The sequence below is a fragment of the Hippoglossus hippoglossus genome, chromosome 18 (genome assembly GCF_009819705.1).
Source record: "Hippoglossus hippoglossus isolate fHipHip1 chromosome 18, fHipHip1.pri, whole genome shotgun sequence".
NCBI lineage: Eukaryota > Metazoa > Chordata > Actinopteri > Pleuronectiformes > Pleuronectidae > Hippoglossus > Hippoglossus hippoglossus.
The window spans coordinates 4826735-4852089 of record NC_047168.1 but is presented as its reverse complement, the minus strand read 5'-3'; the positions used below and the strand labels follow the sequence as shown (position 1 = coordinate 4852089).

The window sequence follows — 25355 nt, the reverse complement described above, 5'->3', positions numbered from 1 at the left end:
AAGCCTTAGACACAGCAGCTTCAAATATTAAGAAGCTCACACACACACACACCCTCGGGGTTGTATGTGAGGCTTTCAGCGGAAGTATAAATGTTAGATTACTGTCAGTCAGGGAGCTGGGGGAGTGCTTATGTCAGCGAGGGATGCGACATAGGAAGTTGAAGTGTGCGAGAATCACAGTTTAGATTGAGCATGTGTGAAGCATGTGTGAAGTTCAGCAAGCGAAAGCACCGGGGGCCGAGGTTTGCGTGCAAGGGAGTCACCCGCGGAAAACACCGGGCGGTGAAAAAGGAAACAAGAGGAGAATCCCTCTGTGGAGAGGGACGGATCCAAACTATGCCACTGAGCTTGTGGCACGTGCACGGAGGAGATGGAACTCGTGCTGCTTTATCATCTGCTCCTCATCCACCGGCTGCCGTGCTCATGATGTTTTAAACTGAAAATTACCTTCAGCTCTTGTGGACTAAAATGCCGTGGAACCTGCTCAGAAGTGGACACAACGTATGTGGCTGAAAATGGAGCGGACATTATGTTTTGCACAGTGGGTGCTATTTAAAAAGGGACTGGCATTCAATTTAAGAACACTCACTGGTTATACTTATAGCCTTGGACACTCGAGCAACTACTTTCTGTGGGCCTGAAGCTGCAGCACCCACACTGTAATCTGTACTGTCAACATGACGTACAGCACTGGAGATTGTTCACCGACAGTGACTTTGTGGACTCACACAGTGTTAGTCTGAATGTACACTGTCGATCCAAACAGGCTCTTTGCTGTAGTGCTCTAATCTCGCCGAAAGCAGAAGTACTTTTTATTGCCTGCGTGACGTTGCCAGGGTCCTGTCCTGTGCCAGACAGTCTAATGAATAAATGCACATGCTAAATGTTCCCTGGCAACCTACCCAGAAAAGTTGATTATGAATAGGACACACATTCACCTATTTATTTGCCGGATTTGTTTTTATGGCACATAATAACGTCTGTAGAAACGCAGAGACGACTGCTTTGACGATTGGCTTTCTCAGTGTGTTTAGTGTGTTTTTTTATTTCTTATAATATAACAGCCAGAATAGAACTGTTCTTGTCTTATTTTACGTTAATCGAAGAGCTTTCAGTCACACAGCACTTGGTTATTCAATTGAACGCGAGTGATAGGTTGTGGACAACTTAACGGGAAAACTAGCAGATACGACTTTATGCTATTTTTATTTTTGTATGTCAGATTATGCTGTATCGCCATGGATGACATCTCAAAATATAGCCCCATTGCTAAGGCAAAGAAACAATTTCAGCCAATAATACATTTTTGGTTTAAATTTGATCGTGGTTGACCTTACGTACCCATTGAGGATGGATTGTGATTCTTGTGGCGGAACTACTTCCAGAGTTTGTCGGGGGTTCGCGATTTAATTGAAAGCAAGTGCAACTGCTGACATAAAAAACGCGAACGACTGTTCCAAACCAGCGTGGTGGCAGCCAGGCAGCTTGCAGCCGGTAAATGAAGGAATAGTTCTCTCCTCAGTCCTCAGCTTTGGACATTACTCAAGACATTTGTAGATGGAGTGATGACAAGACCAGCTGTCTAAAAAACTACTTCTAGGAGATGTCTGGTCTTCTTCTGAAAAAAAAACTTTGTGGAAGCGTTTTATTTTTTTTCCCCTCTTCACTGCAAACCAATTTGATTTAATTTTTGCACATGAGGGGGACTATAAAGAAAATGGATGCTCCTCCTTAATGCGCCTGTTCCTGCACAAGCTACTGAAGTGCTTATGAAATAGAAACCAGTCACCAAATAGACACCCCCTTAACCAAGCAGTAGTGTTTCAATTACTTTACCTTCTTGCCATTACAAATCATTTTGTGTACATGCAGGTATTAGCTCAATCTTCACGGCTCACCAGCTGGTTGCTATTTTGACTCCACTTCAAAGCTCTCATTCACCTTTCAAATGTGAGGGTTTAATATTCCTTCCATCGCCACATATCTCAGCCTCCCAGCTCTCAATCCTCATGCCGCCTGAAGGGGCTGTGACTCAACTGTAATTACAAAAACCCTACTCCCACACCCGCAGCAATTAGAGAGGCAAAAATGGCTGAGGATTCCCTCCACCACTACCCCCTGCTCGCCTCACCTTCCCTCCAATTAAACTTAAGAGAGAGAGAGAGAGAGAGAGAGAGAGAGAGAGAGAGAGAGAGAGAGAAAATGAGTGAGAGAGAATTTGGCAAAATGGAAAAGCTGATCACGTTATTGAAAACCTGCCTCTCTATTGCCCCTCCTCTCTACCCCTTTTAGAAGCCATCGTTTGTGTACACAGTGAATCTCCCGGGACCTTAGAAGGACCCAATTACTCTTGTTTTGCCTCCCTAATGCCTGACAGTAATGATTGGCCTGACGATAGTCATTATGGCTTTACATGTTGGTCTGGGTCTGTGAGCTTGTTGCCAGATTCTTTGCATACTCCTCCTTAAACAGCGACAGAGCTGTTCCAAAGAAGAATCTCTGGCTCTTGAGGATTTTGAAAGATGATCTGAAGTTAAGCTCCCGTTAAGCCACCCGGCGGGGAACCATCGACCTTGCCTGTCCTTCAGAAAGGCAGAATGCGGCCACTCCCAGAGTTGCCCTCTGTATCTGACCTTAACCTCTGACTTCCCAGAGGGGGAAAGAGATTTCCTGTAAGATTAAGTACTGTGTTAGTATTGTTATAGGTCTACAAATATGTGTTCACTAAAATAGTATGGTACAGCTAATCATCACAGCATATACAAGATAGTTATACCTATTTGCCACCCATCCATCCATCCATCCAATTGAAGGAGCTGCAATATTGAGGTTTCATCGATGCACTCTCTCGACTGATCACAATCAGTCTCAACTGTTAATTGTGACGTTTCACCCGTTTTATTAGCATTAAATAATTAAATAAAACCCAACCTACCAGAAATTGAACACTCTAGCAAACATTGTGATAAGAACTACCTAAAATGACAAATATTATCTTCTCTTTAATGTTTTTTAAACTGAATATAATTAGTCAAGATCTTTGTGTAAAAAAGAAAAATCTAATATAGTTTGTCTCCTGTTTGTGTAGCAAAATGTCACACAAATCATCTGGTGTAGTTTTAAATATTTTCTTCCTGTCGGATGTGAGCATTGGCCTTTGTCTAACTGCCTCAGCCAGCGGACACAGACAGCCTGTACATGACAGGAGTGACAGGAGCAACAAAGTGAGTGTGTATGCGTGATTGCGTTTCAATGTCTTTACTTGTGTGAGTTAGAATTTTACAATCACATGTATAATTGGACAACTTTCAGCGCATACAGTATGAATGAAGAATGAGGCAATGCATCCTCAGGATTAAGTTTTAATTTGATCCTCGGTTAAATATCACCTGAATGCCTCAGTAACTCCCTCACACTTGCACACTAGAGTCTTTTCAGACCGTCACTGAGTAAGGCAGAAGATTTCGCTAAAGCCAATTCAGGCTCTGCGTGCCAAGTTATATCACAGGGTTTTTGTACCCTCGCAGGCAGCCCCGCTCTGCTGCAGCGTAATGGAGATACACGACAGTAATAAATGAATCACCAGCAGTAAGCCAGGCAAGCTGACCTGCCGACAGAAGAGGAAGAAGAGAGGTACCAAAGGGACGACTGGGAGAAGACAAACGACAGATGAGCAGATGCACGGATGTAAGAGGAAATCACTGAGCCGGCTGAAGATGGTGGGGTTGCCCGGATGGGTTTTAAGGGGAAGGCCCGTCTCTGAGCGCATAAAGGGAATTATCCCCGTCCAGTTCAATAAAACGGCTTGTATAATTACAGTGCAGTTTATTAACTGGAGGGAAATTGAATCCCTTTAGAACTGCGGTGAGAACTGTGAGAGGAGGAGCAGGAGGTAGATAAGCAGGTGAACAAAGAGGGAAATTATAAGAAGAGGAAGAGCAGGAAAAAAAGAGCGCACTGTAGCTTCCCTTTTCCTATTATCTCTGTTCAGCAAATTAGCCTCAGAGGCGCAGGGGCTACTGTACAACTGTTTTCTCTTGTTTTCTCTATGATGAGCTGCAGCCCGCTGCTCTGTGAGGATAACCCCATCTCGCTCGGTCCAATTTCAGCTGACAAACGAACCGCGCGCACAATGGCCAGCGACGATTTGCCTACTCCGCCCACCCCGAGGTGCCATTTCAGGACATTGTGGTTGGCTGTTTGTCGTCGAGTCCTTGCTGTTTGGTGTCACCAATCAAAGAGCAATTGTACTAGATGGGGAGCAGCTGCTTCAATGAGATCTGGAAATAATTAGGAGTAACATTTTGTGAACTGCGTGGCATTTCGGTTGATTGCAGATCTGCCAACGACAACATAGGGTGTGTTTGTGTGTGATTGAGAGAGAGAGAGAGAAAGAGAGTGTGTGTTTTGGTATGGGGGGGCATGAATGAATTGAGGACACACTGGAGGAGAGAGTCTCTGCAAATCAGTTTAATTAAAGAGTACCGATGCATGAGATTAGATTGGGAGCCTATGGTGTAAAGGATATGATTACACAGTGAGAGAGACACAGATTGGATATGGAGAAAGAGAGAGAAAGACAAAGGGAGCGAGTGAATGATGGCGAGAGGTTGGGAAGAAAATGCAACCATATTGTGGGAGACTCCAGTGGTGGCTGTTGCCTGTGGCGATGCACAGAATGCTGGTCCCTTGGTGCTCCTTTGGCTGCCACAGCAACTATGGTGTTTCCTGTCTCGAGGATGCAGCACCTTTTGTGTGTGTGTGTGTGTGTGTGTGTGTGTGGGTGTAACATCTCAGGCTGTGCCGCCTGTCTGACGATGAGAGCCTAATTAGTTGTGTCATACAGAATCTGGTGACAAGATGCACAACTACTGCAGGTAAAACATCCACGGAACTTTTATGTCCCCGTGTCCTTGTTGGTGAAAACGATGAATCCCACGTCACACTTTCTCAGAATATAAATTCTCAGATCCCTGGCAAATGTTTTAATGTCATAAAAATAAAAAAGTATTTCCTGCAGGTCCAGTTTACACTTCATTCAGAGTCAATCACGTATCTGGCACTGTGGTTATGAAACTGGATTCACTGTTCCTGTTGTCTGGCATTAACCTGCGTGGAGTTTCAGACTGAAGTTTACCAGCAGCCAGTTCACATCAGTGTCAAGAAAGCTGTTAGTAACAGTAGGATGTATTTAACTGACCGGTAGACAGACTTGATTATGGGTTTGACTCATTCCATTCCCCATTCCATTTTGAAACTATGGCCCCTGAGCTACACTAATCAAAGTTTAAGGCCTTTTTTCGGGACAGTAGAGTCAGTTCGTTTGAAAGCAGATTAATTCTATCGATTTTTAGCATTGTGACCAGGCATGACACTGAAGAAAACTTGTTCTGGCATCATAAAGAACATATCTTGACTCTGTGATTTCTAAGCCGATTTAAGGATATGTATTGGTGATGGACTTCAGAGATATTTTTCTTATCACAAAGCCCATAGAAGGAAAGCGAGTAAGCATATTTCCCAAGATGTCTCAGTATTCCTTTGAGGTTTTACAAAATTGCTGAATGCATTTCCTACACTGTCATCAACTGCTATTCCACCTTACTACCACCAACCGTCAGGAGATTTAATGTAGAGACATTTGCAAGGTCTACAGTACTATTAATATTTCAGCCAGTATAGTATGAAGATGGAGGACATGACAACTCCACAAAGGTGTAGCCAAAGAATCTTGATGTCCCCCTAGTGGCTGATTGCAGTACAGGTCATAAATCTTCCTTTTTGTTTGTGGATGGGATGTGGGCCAAGCTAAAAACTAAAGCTACACGTCAAACACATTTTGGTTTCTGTCACTTTAAGTAGTTGTTATCACACTGATGTATGTGCAAGTGTTTGTTTTTGATGCTAGAAAAACAAGGTGAAACATCACGATGGACAGGTGAGGCTTGCTCCCGATTGGTCGAGTGTTTGTACCGGCGGAACCTTGATATACCGCAGCTCCATCCCCTAATTGCTACCGCGCAGAACTTGGCTCCAAATGTGGAAGATGACAACGTTTCGTACCCGAGATATTTTGCCTTCAGTTCTCGGTAGTGGAAGGAAGTTGAGGCCATCTTTACACGCAGTGCAGGCTCCAGCCAAACACAAGCTCAAATTTGTTCTAGATGTTTTTAATCTCATTATGCAAACACTACTGGGGCCCTTATGTCAAAACATTGTCATCTATTGCATTAAACTACTGCGATGTTGGACAGCAAGGGTCAGTCAAAGAAATATGAAACAAGGTCAATCCACCTAACCAGTAAGTGTTATAAAGTTTGTAGTGAAGTTGGCCTAATCATCGCCAATGTTCACTGACCTCGTTTATTTTCTTCACCAACATATAATTTGACCAACATTTGGCTAATTCTGGACCTTGATAAGGGATATGACCTGAGGAAAAGAAAAGACGGCATTACAGTTCCATGACTGTTGATTGCCTCATTTGGGAGCTGACGCTGACATAAAACGAATAAAAAAGAGAGAGAGGAAGAGACAGAGGGAGAGGACGAGGAAAAGTGAGGCACATGAAAGGCAAAGTTTCGTTTCCTTATTACGACTCCTGACACTCGTTAGACAGGGGTCTCTGTCTTGTGTGTGTGTGTGTGTGTCCGCGTGGGCAAATGGGAGAGAGGGAGGGAGATGTATGCACAGTGAGAGAGCCTGATTAGCATTGTACTCCATGTTCCACTGCCGCTGCATGGAGAGAGAGGGAGGGAGTTAGAGAGAGGGATGAAGGAGGCAGAAGTGCTCACTCTGCACTGTGCCAAAGGAAGAAGGAGAGAGGAGAGGAGGAGAGGAGGAGAGACATATTGTGTCTGTATCTTCAGAGGAGGGAACAGTGTGGAGAAAGACAGGTTTGGAGAAGTTCTCTCTCTTTTACACACACATTGATTCTCAACGTCTCTCTCCTTTAGTCACATTGTCTAAAAGGCCCCAGCACACTTGTCCCAGATGAAAGTCGACAGTCTCGAGACACACTGCAATCTGTTGTCCCAGATCCCAATGTGCATGGAAGTATGCAGAGGACTTTCCCTCTTGCTCATTTGTTTTTAATTAACGTTACCTTTGCAAACACGACCGTGGTGCAACATATCATTTTCATTCTATTTACATTGTATTACCTAGAACCACCATTCATCACACACACTGACATGCCCCGAAATGGAGGTTGCATAGTCCGACGTATATCAAGATTTTTTTTTACGAGACCATCTTGCACCGTGTAGAATGCAGTTGACCTGTAAAATGTAGGAGCCCTCTCTCTCACACACTCACACACTCTCACACACTCTCACACACACTCTCACACACTCACACACACACACACACACACACACACACACACACACACACACACACACACACACACACACATTTAACTCAACCTCTTTATATGACAGCAATAAATGTCTACTGGATATCAAGAGATTTATATACTTAATATCATATAACATTTTTCACAGTTTTCTTTAATTTGTTTTTATTGAATAATTTCATTATTAAGTCAGCTAATATGCATACCCTGTTTTGGCCATATCTATATTGGGTTTTTTTTATTCAATGAGTGACAGTCATCTGCCTATTGCCTGCAATACTCATCAGAGCACCAAATGGTAATCCGCTACTGAAAATAGTCCCTAGCCAATGCATTGTTCCCCACTACTTTAACATTTGATTAAAATCTAGCTGTTTTATAGTGAACTGAAGATGTAAAACTTAAAAACAGGTTACAAGTATCATTTCATTTTTACAAAATCATTTGCTAACAAGGCTGGGCCCTGAATTACGCTTACTTGCTTAGTTTCACTCAAATTCCTGATGCCTATGATTATTTATTGGATCCCATAGATTCTCAAATAAGAAAACAAATTTGCATAATATTGTTAAATGATAAAAACTCACAAGACAGTAAAAAGTAGTTTTCAGACTTTTTATTAGCTTCTGACTCTGGAAAATTGGGAAAACCAGTAAAACACCCAATCTTGCACTGTTAAAGAAAGTAAAACAAAAATGGATACTTCTCTTTTTCCAGATCTATGGTCAGAAACCATGACAGCGTCAAATGGGTTTTGGGCCCATCCTTCCACCAAGTTTTGTGGAAATCCGTTCAGTTTATGCAGAATCCTTCTGAGAAACAAACCAACTAACTAACCAACAAACAACCTGAGGTCAGGTAATTATTAATACTTGCTCTAATGCAATAAATAATGTCAACCCTCACCCCCAATCTACCTGTACGGCTTCCCACTTCTGAAAACCTCTACAATTCGGGAACTAGGGCATTTGTCGGCGACTATTGATTCTCTTGTGTGTATTTCAAGAGTCAAAACAAAGGTCAATGCTCATTATCATTGTAGTAAAGGAACATGTTGAAGACAAAATCAATGGTATACATATCATAATCATATATCATATTAGTTAAGAAGGATTTATTACATTGTAACAAACAATTTTCCCAATGCCACCCTGATGTTTAAAAAGCACCACACATAGAGCTGTGAAGTGTTTCCTGATAATAACGTTAAAGCAAATTGATTCGCCCTCTTTCTCTCCGAGTCTCTGGGTGGGATCCAAGTGAAGGATTGAACAAAGAGTCCTTCTAGGTTGTTTAAATTCGTCAAGTCATTGTCGATTCACCCTTCCCTCCAGCCCATTGCCCATCTGCGCACAAACACACCCAAACGCACTCACACACAAACACACACCTGCACTGTCTCTTCTTGAGGTTGAACCCCCCCCCCTCTGTGTGTGTGTGTGTTTTCAGGGAGACAGCAATTGGTCATTAACTAATGCACGGTGGGAGAGAGCGTGTCTGTCGCTGCCGGCCTCACAGAGGTCAGAGGTCACTGACGCAAAAGTGCACCAGTCCCTCGCAGGGCCGGCTCTGCCTCATCCATCTCTGTCAGAGTCTCAGCCAAGAACACACACGAACACACACGAACACACACACACACACACACACGAACACACACGAACACACACACACACGAACACACACACACACGAACACGAACACACACACACACACACACACACACACACACACACACACACACACACACAATCACACACCATCACAAGCATAGACAGAAACACACATGCACACATCCACCTAAATATGCGGTTTTCAGATGTGCACACAAACATAAAGACATATAGGAATTCATTACACACACACACACACACACACATGCACACAAGCACGCACATGGAGTATCCTCAAAGTAGCTGGTGTCGCATCCAAATACATTTTGTGTTCTTGTTTTTGTTTGTTTACTCTCATGTGAGCCATTTGAGAATGAGAGCAGCAAGTGTGATGACCTTTTTTTTATCATGACCTTTATGTGTGTGTGTTTGTGTGTGTATATTTGTGTATGGTGTGTGTATGTTTGTGGACTTCACATCGTGACTTCCAAATGAATGAGGACAACCATTACTGTCCTCAGATCCCAGATATGTCATACACATCGGGTTTGGGTGACCATATCCTGTTTGTATCAAACAAACAGGATATGGCCTTTATAGTATATATCACTTTATATGTGCACCTTCAGCAGGAAACAAGCACTTTAATTGCGTATCCCAAATCATGCACTGTTCATTTTTTCCAGTCACTGACGTTTCTCGACCAAAAGCTTTTTGCAACTAGGTCAGAGTTTTAAACTTTTGAGAATTTGACCAGTCTGTGCCTTGGGGGGTATTTCTTTCACATTCTCGTGTGTTTATTTCCTCCACCTGTGCGTCGCTGCGAGTGATGGCATAATATGAGTATCATTGGGAGAGCATCTGTAGATAGGGAATTGGCTTGTATTCACCTCTTATGGCTCCTGAGGGAGTGTCCCCATTTATCTCTGTACGGGCCAGCACTTAACAAGGAAGAGCAGCAATATGGAGCAGTTTTAAAAAAGCTGGAAGATGTAAGGTGTCGTTTAGAGCGGCGGAGGAAGAAAGCGATAAACTTAGAGAATATACAGGGAAGAGAAAGTGTGGAGACGTACGGTGTTCCAGAGAAAGAGAGATGTTGGTGATGAAGAGAGAAAAGAGTGTGGGTAGAAAGTTTGATTATTTGCCATGGACTCTTTTCAGTGGTTCAACACCACGGCCACTGGGAATTGATCTCTCCGTTTGCCTCCCACCCTTCTCTCTCCCCCTGTGATCACCCTCCACTCCTTCGTCTCTTACCAATTTCCTCCATCCTGCCTCTTCTCATCTTCTTCTTCCCTTGCTTCTCTTGAACCTCCTCTGTACTTTCTTTCTCCCAAACGCCTTCACTCTTGCCTTACTCCTTCTCCTGTTTCCTTTCCTCTACCTTCTCCTCCGTCCTCTCCACTGTTTCCCTCCCTCCTTCCTTCCTCCCTTCCTCCCCCTCAGGTGATATCGGGTCCTGGCCTCGATCGGCACTGGGTGGGCGGGGTCTGCAGCTGATTGATGCTGTAATTAACATCGGTAAAGAAGGGTCCTGGGATACTGAAAACCTCTGCACCAGCTGTCTCGCACCGACCTGTGTACTCCTGTTTTGATTCAGCCTTCGCAGCATTCCGTTACTTTACAGGGTTTTTAAAGCGAAGACAAGACGCCGGTACGCCAGCTCATTTCAATCTTTGCTGCGTTTCTTCTTTAAACTTAAAGCTAGGGTTGGTAATCCTGGAAAAGCTAGCGAGAGCAGGCTACACTTTGAAAAAATGCAACCGATACATCCCATCCCCTCCCATCGGCCCTCTCGTTAAAGCTACGCCCATTTGAACACGCACTACCTGACAACTGCTAGAGGACAACTTTTGGCTTGCTATCTTCTTGTTGTCTTCTTTGCTTCAGTGGTGTATGTCACTTCGGCTGAAGACTCTGGTCACATGCAGTGAGAGCACGGGCAGGGAGTGTGCGCGGGTTAGACAGACAGACTGCTACGTCAGCCAATCATTTAATTCGGTCCGAACGTGACATTTATATTTAGGGCTGGGTTAGTTGTTTGTTTGGCTTTTGAGTTCTGGATGTAAATTCTGTTTTCCTCCTTTCTCTTTCTAGTTTTCTCTTTCTGTCTCACTTACTTTCTGCCTGTGACACCTTCTCCTGTCCCCCCCCCCCTTACTTTCTGTCTCTGATCAGATATTTTTTATTAGATTTTTTTTCCCCTCTGTGATATAGGTTAGACCTGTCACCGGTTACCTCACCTTTTCTTTCAGTCGTTCCTTTACTCCTCTTCTCTCATGGTCACATTTCACTAACAGCCCTCATTCGACAACAACTCCCAAGGGTAACTTTCCCGTCTCTTAGCTGAAGTGTCTCCTTCCCTTTGTCTTGGCTGCTGTCTTGATTTATACTCACCATCTCTGGCTCACTCTTTCTCCCTCTCATCCCATTCTCTTCTTTTTTTTATTCCTTGTCCTTATCTTCCTCTCCATATACGCTCCCTCCCTCATTTTCTGAGACAGCTGCTTTTGTTTCTGTCTCTCTCTCATTCACTCTCTCTCTGACTTAATCATCAGACCATTCATTTGAGCTTTAAATCATTAAGCTTTTCAGCGCAGACTGGAAACGTTCACCCGTCGGTTTTCTAATGAATCCACCACTTTACTCCCCCGACCTACAAGTGTGAGCATGTTGTGTCACTTCTTGTTCAAGTGGTCTCTTGTTCCCTTTGAACACTTTTCTCATGTATTCAGTGAGTCATGGATGCTTCTTAAAGTACGCTCACTTCAACTTTGTGAAAATCATCATTGCTTTGATACTGATGTAGTTTTAGTTTACGTTCACATAATGATTTCAATCCACAGTCAATATACTGTCAGCATGTAGCACCACATGCAGATGGACAGTTAATGCTTGACTCTCAGGCCAGAAACCAGAGTTTGTGTCCTGTTACACCAATAGATGTTTTTTTTAAATTTTATTTAACCATAACCACAGTCTTCACATGTTTTTTCACAGTAGTTACGGAACCATAATCATGTGGTATTGGATAAAAAAAAAAGAAAAGAAAATAGATAATTTAATATGTTATTTTAACCTGACACTTAATAGTGTTTTTTCCAACCAGAACCCGACAGGCATTCTGTTTTTCTATGTCCGAACATACCTGTCCCTGGAACGCATGGTTATTGCTTATTTTATTGGTTATTGCAGTAAAACATGACCAACACAAACGTGACCGCACCCTAACCGTTGGGCTGGGTTGGGACCTACTATTCACACACTGGCAGTACAGACATCAAGGGGTTTCTTGCCCAAAGTCGGAGAGGGATTTAGCCTCAGACCTTCTGATTAGTGGACGACCTTGTCTCCGGTCTGGTATTAAACAGTGGACATTGTGGTTACAGTCCCCCTACTCCCACATCATTTTTTGTTAATTAGCAAAATAGCCAAAGGAAAAGAAGGTAGGCAGGGTTGAATTTACGTTAAAAGAGCATTTGATAAGTCACAATCTGAAAATGTGGATCATTATATTAGGACAAGCTTTTAAAGCCAATTTAAACCCTATTGCTTTACAGTATGTTGTCACATCTTATCAACTCAACATAGCAACTAGGTTGTATCATTCTGGTTTTTTGTGTAGTAATTGTCATCCCATTACATACAGCCTACAGAGCCTCAAGGTTGAAGTACACTCGCTGTTCTCAGCTTCTTCTCTGCTTTCAAGTGTTTCTGCTGCTGTTTGTGTGTTGACATTGATCTCTCCTCTGGATCACAGACCCTGACACACACCGGAATTAGATTTTTACAAATGTCAACTTGATCTTCCCTTACCAAGCGCTCATTTTTCTTTCTCCAATTTGGCCAGTTCGAGGGCTGGGAAATTCCATCTTGCTGTTCAGCCAGTGTTGTCAGCTCCATGCACAGTGCTCTGTCATTCACATGATTATTCCCATAGCCCAAAATATGACCATGCTTGAAGGCTGGTAAACTTTTAGCAAGGTTGCACTTCATAACTTTCATCACTATTGATTTCCCTAAAAGCTAACGTTGGACGATGACAGGGAAAGGGAGCGAGAGGGAGGGAGGGAAAACTGATTGGATGGAAAAGAGGGAGAAGCAGTTTGTTTTGGAAGGGGTACCGCCCCCTTTTTCTCTCTTCATCCTATGAGGGATGAGGCTGCTGGCGGTTTGGAGATGATTGATGGTCCCTGTAAATATGGCCATTACCATGCACGTTCTCCCCGCCTTTATGCCCATTATTCACTGTCAGCTGGGGCCAATATGAGCCCCCAATTTTATGCAATTTAGCTCTGCACTTAATGTGAAATCTGAAAAAATATGAGAATGTTTTCAGAATTAAGAGTGAAAATATGGCAAAACAACAATCTCTGCTCTCACTGTGATGTGTAAAGAGTCCACCTACAGTATCACACTCCTTGGTCTCATCTCAATACTGGATGCGTTATTGCTTTTGTGGCTGCCGCCGAGCATTTACCTTTGGATGCAGTAATTCTGCCGCGAGATGAAATACTAGCAGTTGTAAAATCCATATGTCCATGGATTAATAGCTTCGGGCTCTCACACTAGTGGTGAGAAAGACAATATTAGAGTCAGTGGGGAGTAACAAGCTTATTAACTCGAGAGATAGCTGAGAAGTCTTTCTCGGGCCAGTGTGCAGGGACACGGCATGTTTAGCAGGAGCAACCATGCTGGAGTTTACCCACAGTGCTGCAGTTGATAACAGGGAATAACAGCTGCATATTTCCTTAACTGGAGGTTGACTTTTAAACCGTATATGCATACAAATATACGATAATAACAGAGCTGAATGCACTGTGAGTTTGCACACATGTCCTCATGCGACACAGTGACACCAGTAGAGACACAGAGTGGAAAGATCGCAGTCTGTTACTGCTGCTCTGTTGCTCGGCCTCAAGGAGTAATTACTTGAAAAATGCAACTGTGCTGTGATTCCACCTGTCAGGCAGCACAGAGAACAACGTGTCAGCCAGTTGACTGAGAGTTTTGTGTTACATTATATAACCGGTAGGCAATTTGTCGGGCGATGGGGGGGGGGGGGGGGGGGGGGTTGTTGGCATCCCCTCAAAGTCAAAATGCGTTCTCCTTGATAACCTGACAATATCGCAATCTGCTCTCAGCCCTCGCCCCCTTAGAGTGCTGTGTGTGTGCAGACGGAGAATTTGTGTGTGCAGGTGAGCATCCTGCACACACAAACTGTATCGCGGGATCTGTACTTTATTTTTAAAAGTCAAAACCACCTGATATTTGTGTCGGCGGGACCCAAAGCAAAACAGGAGGTCAGAGATTAAACACTGGCCACAATGGCATCGAAAAGAACAGGGAAACAGCGCTCTTTTCCTCTCTCATTCATTTTACCGTCTTTGGTAGGCAGGGAAGAATCAGCATACACTCGATAGATGCCACATTCTTGCAACAAGCATATGGTCTCTACTGCAGGCGAGTCATACCGTCTCCCCTGATCAAAATTAACAAATGCTTGACAGATCCCTCTAGGGCTTCGCTTGCATATAGGTCTAAACCATGCAACTTCAGTGCCATTCACTGCCATGCTGGGATTCCCAAATCACAATTCCATCGTTCACTTCAGACAGTGGCACACTTACAACTTCTTACAGCTTAACATTGACAAGACTAAGGGACTTCCCACACCCAAAATCACTAACCGAGCCATCACAGGTCTAGCACTCACCATAGTAGACGACACCGACACCCCCCTTAACCTTAACATTACTGCCGTCCGGACGGAGGTACAGAACACTTAAGTAGAGAAGGGCCCGATTCAGTAGGAGCCATTGCAGCACTAAATAAATTGCCACAGTGAATTGTGACTTGTCTGTACTGGTTTTATGTTGCATGTGATGTTCGGCAGGCTGCCTCTGTCTGGTGGGTTGCCTCAGCTGAAATGTGTCCTTTAGTGTTGATTGCACTGAAATGACTGTGAAAACAAATTTCCCCCAGGGGACAGTAAAGTCTGAAGTCTTCAGCATATAGGACCTCTTTCTCGTCTCTAGACGCTTTGCTGTGATACATGTTGGAAAGCCCGCATTAGGATGTGCAGTGAGGAAAGTACTAGATCTCATTTTCAAAGGCTACTTTTGATTTAATTGTGTTAAACGGGGTTGTATGAGAGGAATTTTACCAACAAGTAATCATATTGACATTTTATAAGACACTAGGGCGGCTGACATTTTTCATCACGTCGGAACCCTGAGAATGTTGTCGGAGTTTCTTGTTGCATCAACTTTATCTGAACAGGAAGAAACAGAGTCTCAGTGTCCCAATTCCATACCTCATACAAATAGTAAAGGTACAGTAATATGTATTTATAGTACATTGTTTTTTCAGGTTTGTATGAAGAAATACACTTGGCTACCAGTTATTAGGCACATATAGTAAACCTAATGCAATGCAATACATCACTTCTCCAATAAACCCTTCATGGATGTTTTTGTTGGAATTGGGTTACAGACCCCATTTCTTCCTGATGCAATAAATGTGATGCAACTGTGGCTGTCGACGTCTGCCAACTAAAAGAGACCACAAAATATGTTTCGAAATATTAAATACAAAATATTTGACCACTTAAGAACCGATTTATTGCAACAAAACAAACTTTTATTATAATGCTTGATACTGCATCATTCAATGTATTTTGTAGTGGCAATGTGCAGTACTCATGTTTAAAACTTGTTGAGGTGCACTCAGTATAGTGCAAGTCTAGTACTTAAAATCGACTCACAATATATCCAGTGTCCCGTCTGCTGTTTGTTGTGGATTCATTTCGGGCGCAGTGATGCATGAAGCTGCTGATTCTCTCCAATGAAGTGTTGGAGCTTTAACTCTGCCAAGCGCCGAGACAGTTAGCGAACTACAATGACCACAATTCATCAGTGATGCGTCAGTGCTGTAGCACATCTGGGCTCCCTGGAGTTTTACTCCTGCGTTGGTGCTGACACAGACTGAATGGAGACCATTTAATATGGCGTCTCGACGAACAGATGGAAGTGCAATAATCTGCGATTGTCGCAGTGCCTTCAGCTTCAAGTGCTTTGACAGACTTGAGTGACTAAGAAAAGAATGAATCAGCGTGCTCTCTAAATGAAACATCAATAGAAAGTCGTCTGCGTATCCCAGTGTAGCTGAAGTGATCTGACTACCTGTGGGAAACACATATCCATACTTATACAATCACAAATCTTGTCCTCAATAACTCTATCTTGTCTCCTTTTCTTTCATCCCTTTTTGCCTCCTACTCTTCCTCTGAGTGTCATGTCTGACATTCAGCACAGTTTGTCTTGTTCAGTAATGTTTCATTTTACCCCAGCTACATGCTAGTAGATGGGTTTGTTCTTATCGGTGGCATTTTTCTGTCAGTCTGTCACAGCAGTCGCTCGGGCAATTTCTATTCAATTTGGAATAAACGTTCCAAGTTGCTTTACCGTAGGGTCGCAAACTTGGTCTGCAGTGGAATGGTTAGCACTGTCACCTCACAGCTAGAAGGGTCCTGATTTGAATCCCAGCTCGGCTTTGGCCTTTGTGTGCACAATTAAACAAATGCTAAATACACATGAAATAAGTGTGTAATTGTTTCAACACTGTGTTTTTAACAGAAGTTAACCAGCTGATGCGAATTTGTTTAGCTTTCTCAAACCTGAAACTCACTCATTACTCAACAAGGATCTATTTTTGACGATTGAGCCGCTCCCCTCTGTTGAGGGCCTGCGGCTATAATTACACATGTTCTTGTACAGAATTGATATTAAAAGCTACACCACACACATGCCCACAAAATGAATAAATATATTAGTGTGCTCATCAGGTCTTACATAAAATGACACTTTAACAATATAGCACATTGAATATATAAGATTGCATGCAGCGTAAATGTGGCATTATTTTCTTTCTACAGTACACCACATCCATTCCCCATCCTCTCCTTTTCACCCTTACTTTCTGCATCACCACATACAACATAGGGCACACTACTTCATTCACTGGTACTGAACATTGGCACTCAACATAAATCTTGACCTCTGCAGTTGTCCAATGTGGACGTTATTCCCCAGGCTGGACTGTAAATGGTTAGAGGACACTTGAGAGGAGAGAGTCTGAGCTGAACAGGGGGAAGGAGACAAAAATATATATCTACCATGTGAGTCTGTTATGTGTTTGTGATGACAGACATACAGACATTCTCCTTGGCAGATCATCTGCTTGTTCAGCCAAGCCCATTATGTGGGTGTCCAGCATACACACACACACACATTAAGACGTGCAGTGAGGAAAGCGGGTGAAAATAACTAGCTGCTGCCCAGTTGTCATCTGCCATGAGGCTCCAGGCAGCTGGAGGGTTCAGGGTGACTTTAATGGTTGAAATTCTCAATAAGTAAAATTAATCCTGCTCTTTATTAAGGTCACTCCATAATTAGCGTTGAATGTCTGTGGGATTATGAGCACAAATCCTCCTCATGCATAAACACATGCACACACAGCCCCCCGCTCTTGTGCTGTAGGATGTGATGAAGTCTGATAAACCTTATGTTTGTTGACGAATGCTATTATATTCCCAGGATGCATTCTAATGTGACTGTCTGATTGCCGTCCCCAAGAGCATGAATTTGTTTTAGTCCCCATGTTCCTAATGCCATTTCAGAGGCTTTTTCTCCCCTTTCAAGAATAAAACTCCAAGGGAAACGCTGAAATGTTGTAATATTTGGAAAATGTGAAAATGAAAATGGCAGCTTTAATTCCAAATGTCAATATGAGCATTTAAAGCTTCCCTCAGTCAAAACAAAGACTGGACTCGGGATTCAACTGATGTTAAAGCCTTACCCCTGAATCAACGATTTCAGGACCCCTCTGAACAAGGGCTGAGTGAAGGGTAACACCCTTAATGATTCCGGGGGCCGTCCAAGCAACACTCCACTTCAAAGTCAGTTCACACTTCAAAGTACTACTCAGCTCATGTGGCTGAGGAAGAACTTTGACTATTACGGAAAAGCTAGCATTGCAAAATTGAGGTGTGGAGGAGAAACATGGGCATTTATCATAGATTCGATATAAAAATGGATGGAGTGTGCGTTCAGTGCCTGGAACCTGCATTCTCTTAAATGACCAGCAGAGAGCAACACCACTGGTTGCAAAAACATTTTTTTTCCCATAGAACTCTATGAGAAAATTACCCTACTTCGTACTTGATGTATAACGTGAGTAAACATTTTTCTCAAAGGTTAATGGTCTCAATATATATGGTCTTAAGATACCGTCTGACTGACAGCTAGTACCGTCCAATGGGTGCAGGCAGCAGGTGAAGGTGGGTGTCAGGCTCCACCCCTCGCTCCTCCAAATACGGTTACATATGGTTTAAAAAAAAACAGACGGCAGTTTACAAACCAATGGGTGGCATCCAGGTGGCATTCACCAAGCATTGAACATCTGACATAAGATACTATCAAGTCGTAGTATGGTAAATGTAGGTTCCAGTGTTTTGGATCCTGTTAACTTGATGCACACTCTGGACTAATAGTCAGGCTGTATCATCATCTACTTGGCTACCAGCTGAATGGCATTACTGTAATACCCCAATGTTACTGCCCATTAAACTTAAACTGTATGCTGAACCTCTGCTAGTTCTGATTTGACCACAAATTAATATTCATGTGTGTTTATTAAGGGAGGATTAGTTCTCCCAGCACAATCATCATTACTATGATTCTTTCAATCCTTCCTCGGAGAGCAGAGTATTGAATGCAAACCACTGCTCCTCAAGCTCAGCTGTGGCTTGGTGAACAACCTGCAAAGTTAGTGGACTTAATTAAATGAATTGTCTGTACTACAAAAACAAGTTACATCACGAGAGCTGCTGATAATACATGCACACGTAGTGGTTGAACGCTTTTCCAAGACTGTTCTTTGGACCAAGGTGTCTCCACATTTGCTGGATGGATTTCTTTGGACTCTGGTATGAACTGTCTTGCTCCTCAGAGGATTATTTCTGATGATGCTGATCACTCCACTCCCTAACTTCTATCGGATGCTACCAACAACAAAAATCTTCTTTGGTCAACATTTTGTTCAATGCATTTCAAAAACAATAGTTAGTTTTGTTCTGAAATGATAAGTTCAAAAATGACATATTCATGGTCCTCAGAGGATGAATCCCACTTTGTCTTCGATGGACTCTGAGCTTTCCTCCAGTGCCACCTTTTGACCAGGGAAGGAGCATATCAGAAAATAAGAGGATTCATTTATGATGTTTTGGCATTTTGTTTATGTATTATAGCCAATGACCATCTTGCCTTGCATTGTCACATCCTGCCTCAGGTATGACTCAAGGCAATTTTCTCCTCTGCACTCTGCATGGATCAGTATGTATATCAGTAACAGTATGCGATGGTGTTTGTGTGTGTATCGGCTTTGCACTTGCATCCGTAGTCTCCCTTGTCCCTGTGTCCAAGCTGTATTTCCTCTCAATGTTCCGGATCAAAGCGTTATTCCCAAACAGAACGGGGGCGGAGTCATGCTAAAGGTCAACATCAGCCTCCCCTGCGTGTGTTTGTTGTTCGGCTCTGCTCCGCACTGTGGCAGATGTGTTAAGCAGCACATGGCCTGGAGTGCGTCTGAGGCTTAATTTGAGATTAACACTCAGGATATTACAGATTACCACACTCCACGTTTGACCTTCTGTGTCTAGTCAGCCTATACGATGGACGGATGAGCTTTTATCTTTTTGTAGTTACACAGAGTCAATCTGGCTGCTGAGGCCAGCACCTCCAAAGAAAAGCTTCCAAACATGTTGGGTCACACTGTCAGCATGAAAGGAAGGATTTGCACACTGGTGTTTCTTCGACTAATTCACAGCCTTCAAGGCTTAACTCACATCCTAATGAGTGTCAACTTGAGACACTATGCAGAACTGTTTTTGCACTATCATCCCTAGTTGAATATATGTCACTTGGCGATATTGGAAATGTAGGATCCAAAAGTCCACCAGGATATCTGACATAGCTCTGTTTTTTTTTAGATATGCTTTATATTTATATATTTCTAGGAAATAGGCAGCAAGGAGAACCCGTGCTCGTTCAAGGTCCTTCTTGATCCAAAGAATCTTGACCAATCTCACTGTTTCTCCAGAATCTACGAATTCTCTTTAACCAACGATAGGCTTGCAGTCAACAACTTCCAGCCTTTTACTCCTCCAAAAAAAAGAGGACATTTTCTCCACTTCCATTTCTTGCATAATCTTGATACAAAAGTCCTGATACTCATGATAATGTGGTTCTGATTTTGTTTGTTATTTTTTGAAACTTGTATTAAAGTACAATTTAAGATCCTCCACATTCCTCATTAGAAACCAGGTGAAAGGTTGGTCTCATATTCCCCCTCTAAGACGACACATAGCCTAAAATTATAACTTTTTTCTCCTAATTTTAGAAAGCTTCTTCTTGAAATCACAGAGAATCCTGTAAGTCAAATTGTAATAAAAAAAAGTTAGAAAAAGTGTTAGGACTATAATGAAGTATGAAAAATGTTTTTAAAACTAGGGAAATGCTGAATATCTTGCAGTGCATCTCTGTCTCTCTCCATCTCTCTCTCACACACACACACACACACACACACACACACACACACACACACACACACACACACACACACACACACACACACACACACACACACACACACACACACACACACACACACACACACACACACACACACACACACATCCCTGCTGTCAAGCGAGGGCCAACTGCCAGCTGCCCCCGTACTTCTCTGTCTTCATCCATATTTGATGCGTCTCATTAAAACTTGATTGTGGAAACACTACAGCATTCTGACATTCCCTCTGATCCACTATTTAGCCTCCCTCAGCACTTCCCAGTGGAAGAGCCCTCGCAGCCATGCGTGTGCAGCCTGGGAAAGAGAAACACATCCCAACACAAACACAAGGTTAGAGAAACACACGCCAGCTTAACTCCGGAGCAGCGTTGGAGGAGAACGCCCGATTGGCTCACTGAAACAAATAGTAGTCTGATGCCTCAGAGTGCATTGAGTAAATGACGACAGTTGGTATTTGAGAGTGGGGTAAACAGACGACCGGGGGAAGGTTCATTAAACTTTCAGCATGACGATGAACGTGCTGTTGCTTGTTTCTTGAGCTTTTGCCATCTTGCATCCGAGATATTGAACTTTCTGCTCTACACTGCTAACAAGAAGGTGTCTACATCTTACAAGCATTTTATGTAGCAGCCCAACACTCTGTCCTGTGTCTGATGCTATGGATTGAGGTCAGACTAATGGGGGCCTATTGAGTTTGTACTTAAAAAGCTACCACAAACTTGTACCTCTTTAAATTGAAGTCATCACAACTTATAAGAAACAGAAATAAGAATAAAAAACAAAAGTGACACAAGATTTGTTTAACCCCAAATAACAACCAAACCCCTTTAAACAAACAAAATACAAAAATACCAATGCAATAGTTGGCAAAGTATAACCAAAATATATTATACCACACACATGCATATCAGAAAAAAAACAAAGCTTCCAATCAAATACAGAATCAGAACGGTTACTCTCAAATTTTTTTGCCGTAACCTTTTTCACTCAGAAATTCAGGCAACTGAGAGCAAAGACACTTTTAAATCAGGGTATAGTTCCATTTCAGTCCAGGCTGTTTTTGGTCACCGGTAACATCGGCTTTCCTTGTAGTGAAACATGCAACGTACTGCTAGGTCCTTGTACTGCTAGTCCTTTAGCTCCAATACAAGTTATAACTGCTTGCCTGCTTGTGTGATGTGAAGCTGCTGCAAGAACCCGCAGACACACAAAATGAACAGCGTGTCTCCATCACTTGAATCTGTCTGTGAAAGAGTTTTTTTTTTTTTTGCAGACACACAGGGCCCATCAATCCTGCTGAATGCCACAGTCACACACACATGCAAGCGCACACTCCTCACTGTTTGACCATTTCACCGTGTAAATATCAAGATCCGCCTGCTGTTTAGTCAATGTGCACGCTCGTAGGAAGGTGTGCGCATTTATATACGCTCACCAACAAGTTGCTAACGTGTGTTTAACCCTGTGTTTGCTCCGCAGAGCCCCAGCTGAAGGGCATCGTCACGCGGCTCTACTGCAGACACGGCTTCTACCTCCAGATGCTGCCGGATGGCACCATGGAAGGCACAAAGGACGAAAGCAGCTCCTTCTGTAAGTGAACAGTCAGACGCACGGAGGTATTGTCACTTAGTTTGATGAAGGTGTGCGTTTCTTGGCTCAGGCGGCACATGTAACGCTGGGATTTTCTCCCCATGCTTCCGCGCCAAGGGACATGTAAAAGGAGACTTCCTGGCAGGACTGTCATATATCTGAACATCTCAACAGCACATGATTGCACCGCAACACAGCCACGCTTTTCTGGTTTTATTCGCACTCTGATCGGTCAGGCAGAAAATGTATGCACACTTGGCAAAGTGCGCTCGGTGAACGCCAGCTAAATGGGATTTGTTCGCGCTACGCAATAAATCACAGCAGATCCCTGGCAAGGATGCATCTTTTCAGACACATGTTTTGAATTGTTTTGCTTACAATCAGTCTGACCTTTCAGGTACATGCTTCATGTGTCTACGAATAACTCGTCTGTGTGAGTGTATTCAGTGTAGTCAAGGTGTGTGTGTGTCTGTGTGCTCTAAATTCTGCCTGATGTATTTTAGTGGCTGTGTGCTGTAAAGCAGCCAGTGGCAGACGATGTTCCCAGCTTATCTCAGACACTAGATGCAAGTACTACATTGTGATTCCTATAGAATTTTTTAACAGGGTACTCAAATCACTCTAGGTATAATTATACCGGAGCCAGCGGGTGTCTTCTGCTGCCTACTGTAATCTCCATGATCCTGGATAAAAGGTCACAACAGCTGCCGTAATCTTGCGAAATGGATCTGTTGAATCTAGTACATAAGTGATATTCTACGTTTAACTGTTAATAGTATCAAATATAATGACCTGGCACAGTCCAATCCTATAGTTGTTGAGATAATTCAGTCTGGATTAAAGCGGTGGAGTAACTGACATTGCCTTCCATCGAGTCATGCAGCCAGCTAGCATGGCTAAAGATGAAGGATGGTGGCCGGTGGGCGTGTCGTGTGCCTGCATGGCTTGTTTTCACTGCTGCTCATGTGGACGGGGGTTGAACATTTTTATATTAGCTGTACCAACCAGAGAAACGCACACGCCTCACCTTGTTAGGGGTCAGCACCTAGGTGATTACTGACCAAAAACATCCTATCCCATGATACCCCCACGAGTTCCTGGACTCTGTCCAAACCTCCCGGAGAGATCAATAGTGTATTAGTTTATCCCTGATGTGGCAAGACAGCATTTTGTCTGTCAAAGCCCCAGTTTGGATGGAAAACATGGAGTTAGCACAATTTTGGATTTGCAATCTACAGGAAGAAGGGGGGGAAAAAATTCCATTTTGACTCTCAGCTGTGGTTCCCTGTGAAAAGTTGGGTTTTCAGCGTTTTATTGAGATGTCAGAATACATGTGGCAGCAAGTATCATGTTAGAATAACCTGGATTTGACCTTGAGTTGTTCATAATGAGGTTTTCCCTTGGCATTTGTCCCGGAAAGAAAATTCAGCAGTGTGTTTTGTGTAACTTGGACACTGGATTATCTAAAATTGAATAAACAGGCAACCAGCGCTCTCTAGCAGTCGGTGGCAAGGCGGTGTGCCCACGGTCTGTGGACCCAGATGAATCTTCTTCTATGTCCCCAGATAAAGTACGGCAACGGACAACTGGGTCAGATCACAGGTCAAAATTGCTGCAAGATCATTTTGACAATTGTATTATTCTTATTTCACCATATCGGGCTGACACAGACATTCACAGGCCGCAGTTACTGTTCCCTGTCATGGCAACAACATTCATAGAATCATTTTCTCCTCAGCAATTTGTCACATGAACCACATACATGAACAGTACAGTAAATTCAGCTTAATTTTATGAGCAACATAGATTATAAAATCTTCACTGCAGATAAACCAGGTAGGATGAACACAAACACTTCACTCTGCACCCTAGACTGTTTATAAAAAGCTCTGCACACAACATCCAGCACACAATCAATAAAAAGTGACAGTATATTGTAGAACTTTATTTGAGGAGGAATTTCTAATGACAAGGAATAATTCTTAACTACCTCCAGAGCATTAACACAGGTCGAGGGAACAGCCCATTCCAAACAGGCAGGTTTTGAATGGCCACTTCACTCGTGTTCACTAATTGCAAACTCGCACAGAAACCTGTGAGAGGAAGCAGGTACATGTCCCCTGGTGTTTTGAATCCACCAACCACATCTGTTTGGTTGAATTAGGCCCACAGCAGCACCGTAACCGATCAGACCCGCTCTCCCCTCTCCCGCTTATGTAACAGCACACCTACACTGAGGCAAGCATCGCCACACACTGAACTTTAAACAGTCTCTGGTCCAATTTGAAATATTCATCGCATAATACTTCAGGGCAAATCCGAAGGCGAACAGGGCTCATTTCCAGGCGGATGTAAAGACTCCTGTTATGTAGGAGTGTCTCTGGTTTGTCAGGGTATTAAACATCAGTCAGCATGCAGTCAATCCACAACATAATTACGTGGGTCCTACTTACGGTTAATTTTATTGCAACGATAATTCCATCAATGCCAGTGTGTGGTTTCGTGTTGTCCTGGGCTCGTTGCTTTGTCAGTGGACAGTGTGAGGGGGAGTTGACAGGCAAGTCCTGTGGAACTCATAAATCGAGCTCTTTTTTAAAATCAATTTCAAACATTTTATTCATTCATGCAGGAATTGTAGAGTGATTGACATCATTGTAACTTAGCATCAATCAGCAGCGCAATCATCTACCTGGCTGCACAGAATATTGAAAGAGTCAGAATTGCTGTGTGTGTGTGTGTGTTGCAGGCTGTCAGGCTTATCTTCAGTAGTCTCCCTGGTAACCGAAACTTGCTCTATAATGCAAACTGGCCTGGAACCAGACTGCTTTCAGTTTCACTCAATTTCAATTTCCCCCTAAATTTTTTATTTATTCATTTATATATATTTTTTACAGCCAATTAAGATCAAGTTTTTAACTAACTGTATCAACAAAGTAGTTCTTAATGTTGTCAAGAAGTCCACTGACAACTTTAAGATGGCTGAACAAATTTCTTTGGGGATCATGGGGCAAAAAACGAGCCGCTGGGCACCAGAAAACGCTCTGTTCTTCCTCCTCCTGTCTGTTCTATGAATACGCTGGGATACATTTTGACTGAATACTTGTAAACCAATTTAGGAAGATGGGCTTCCGCTGTAATGTAGTTCTTGG

At 43.0% G+C, this 25355-nt stretch overlaps 1 protein-coding gene across 2 annotated transcripts in view; it reads left to right on the top strand.

Annotated features, from left to right (window-relative positions):
* fgf11a (fibroblast growth factor 11a) overlaps positions 1-25355 on the top strand; it is a 76633-nt gene that overhangs the window by 16532 nt on the left and 34746 nt on the right. For both annotated transcript variants that reach the window (XR_004611984.1, XM_034569260.1), the window contains exon 2: positions 22096-22206. Coding sequence is in view for 1 of the 2 variants with exons in the window: in XM_034569260.1 (XP_034425151.1) it covers positions 22096-22206 (111 nt within the window). In the remaining variant the exon portion in view is untranslated. The remainder of the gene's footprint in view (positions 1-22095; positions 22207-25355) is intronic.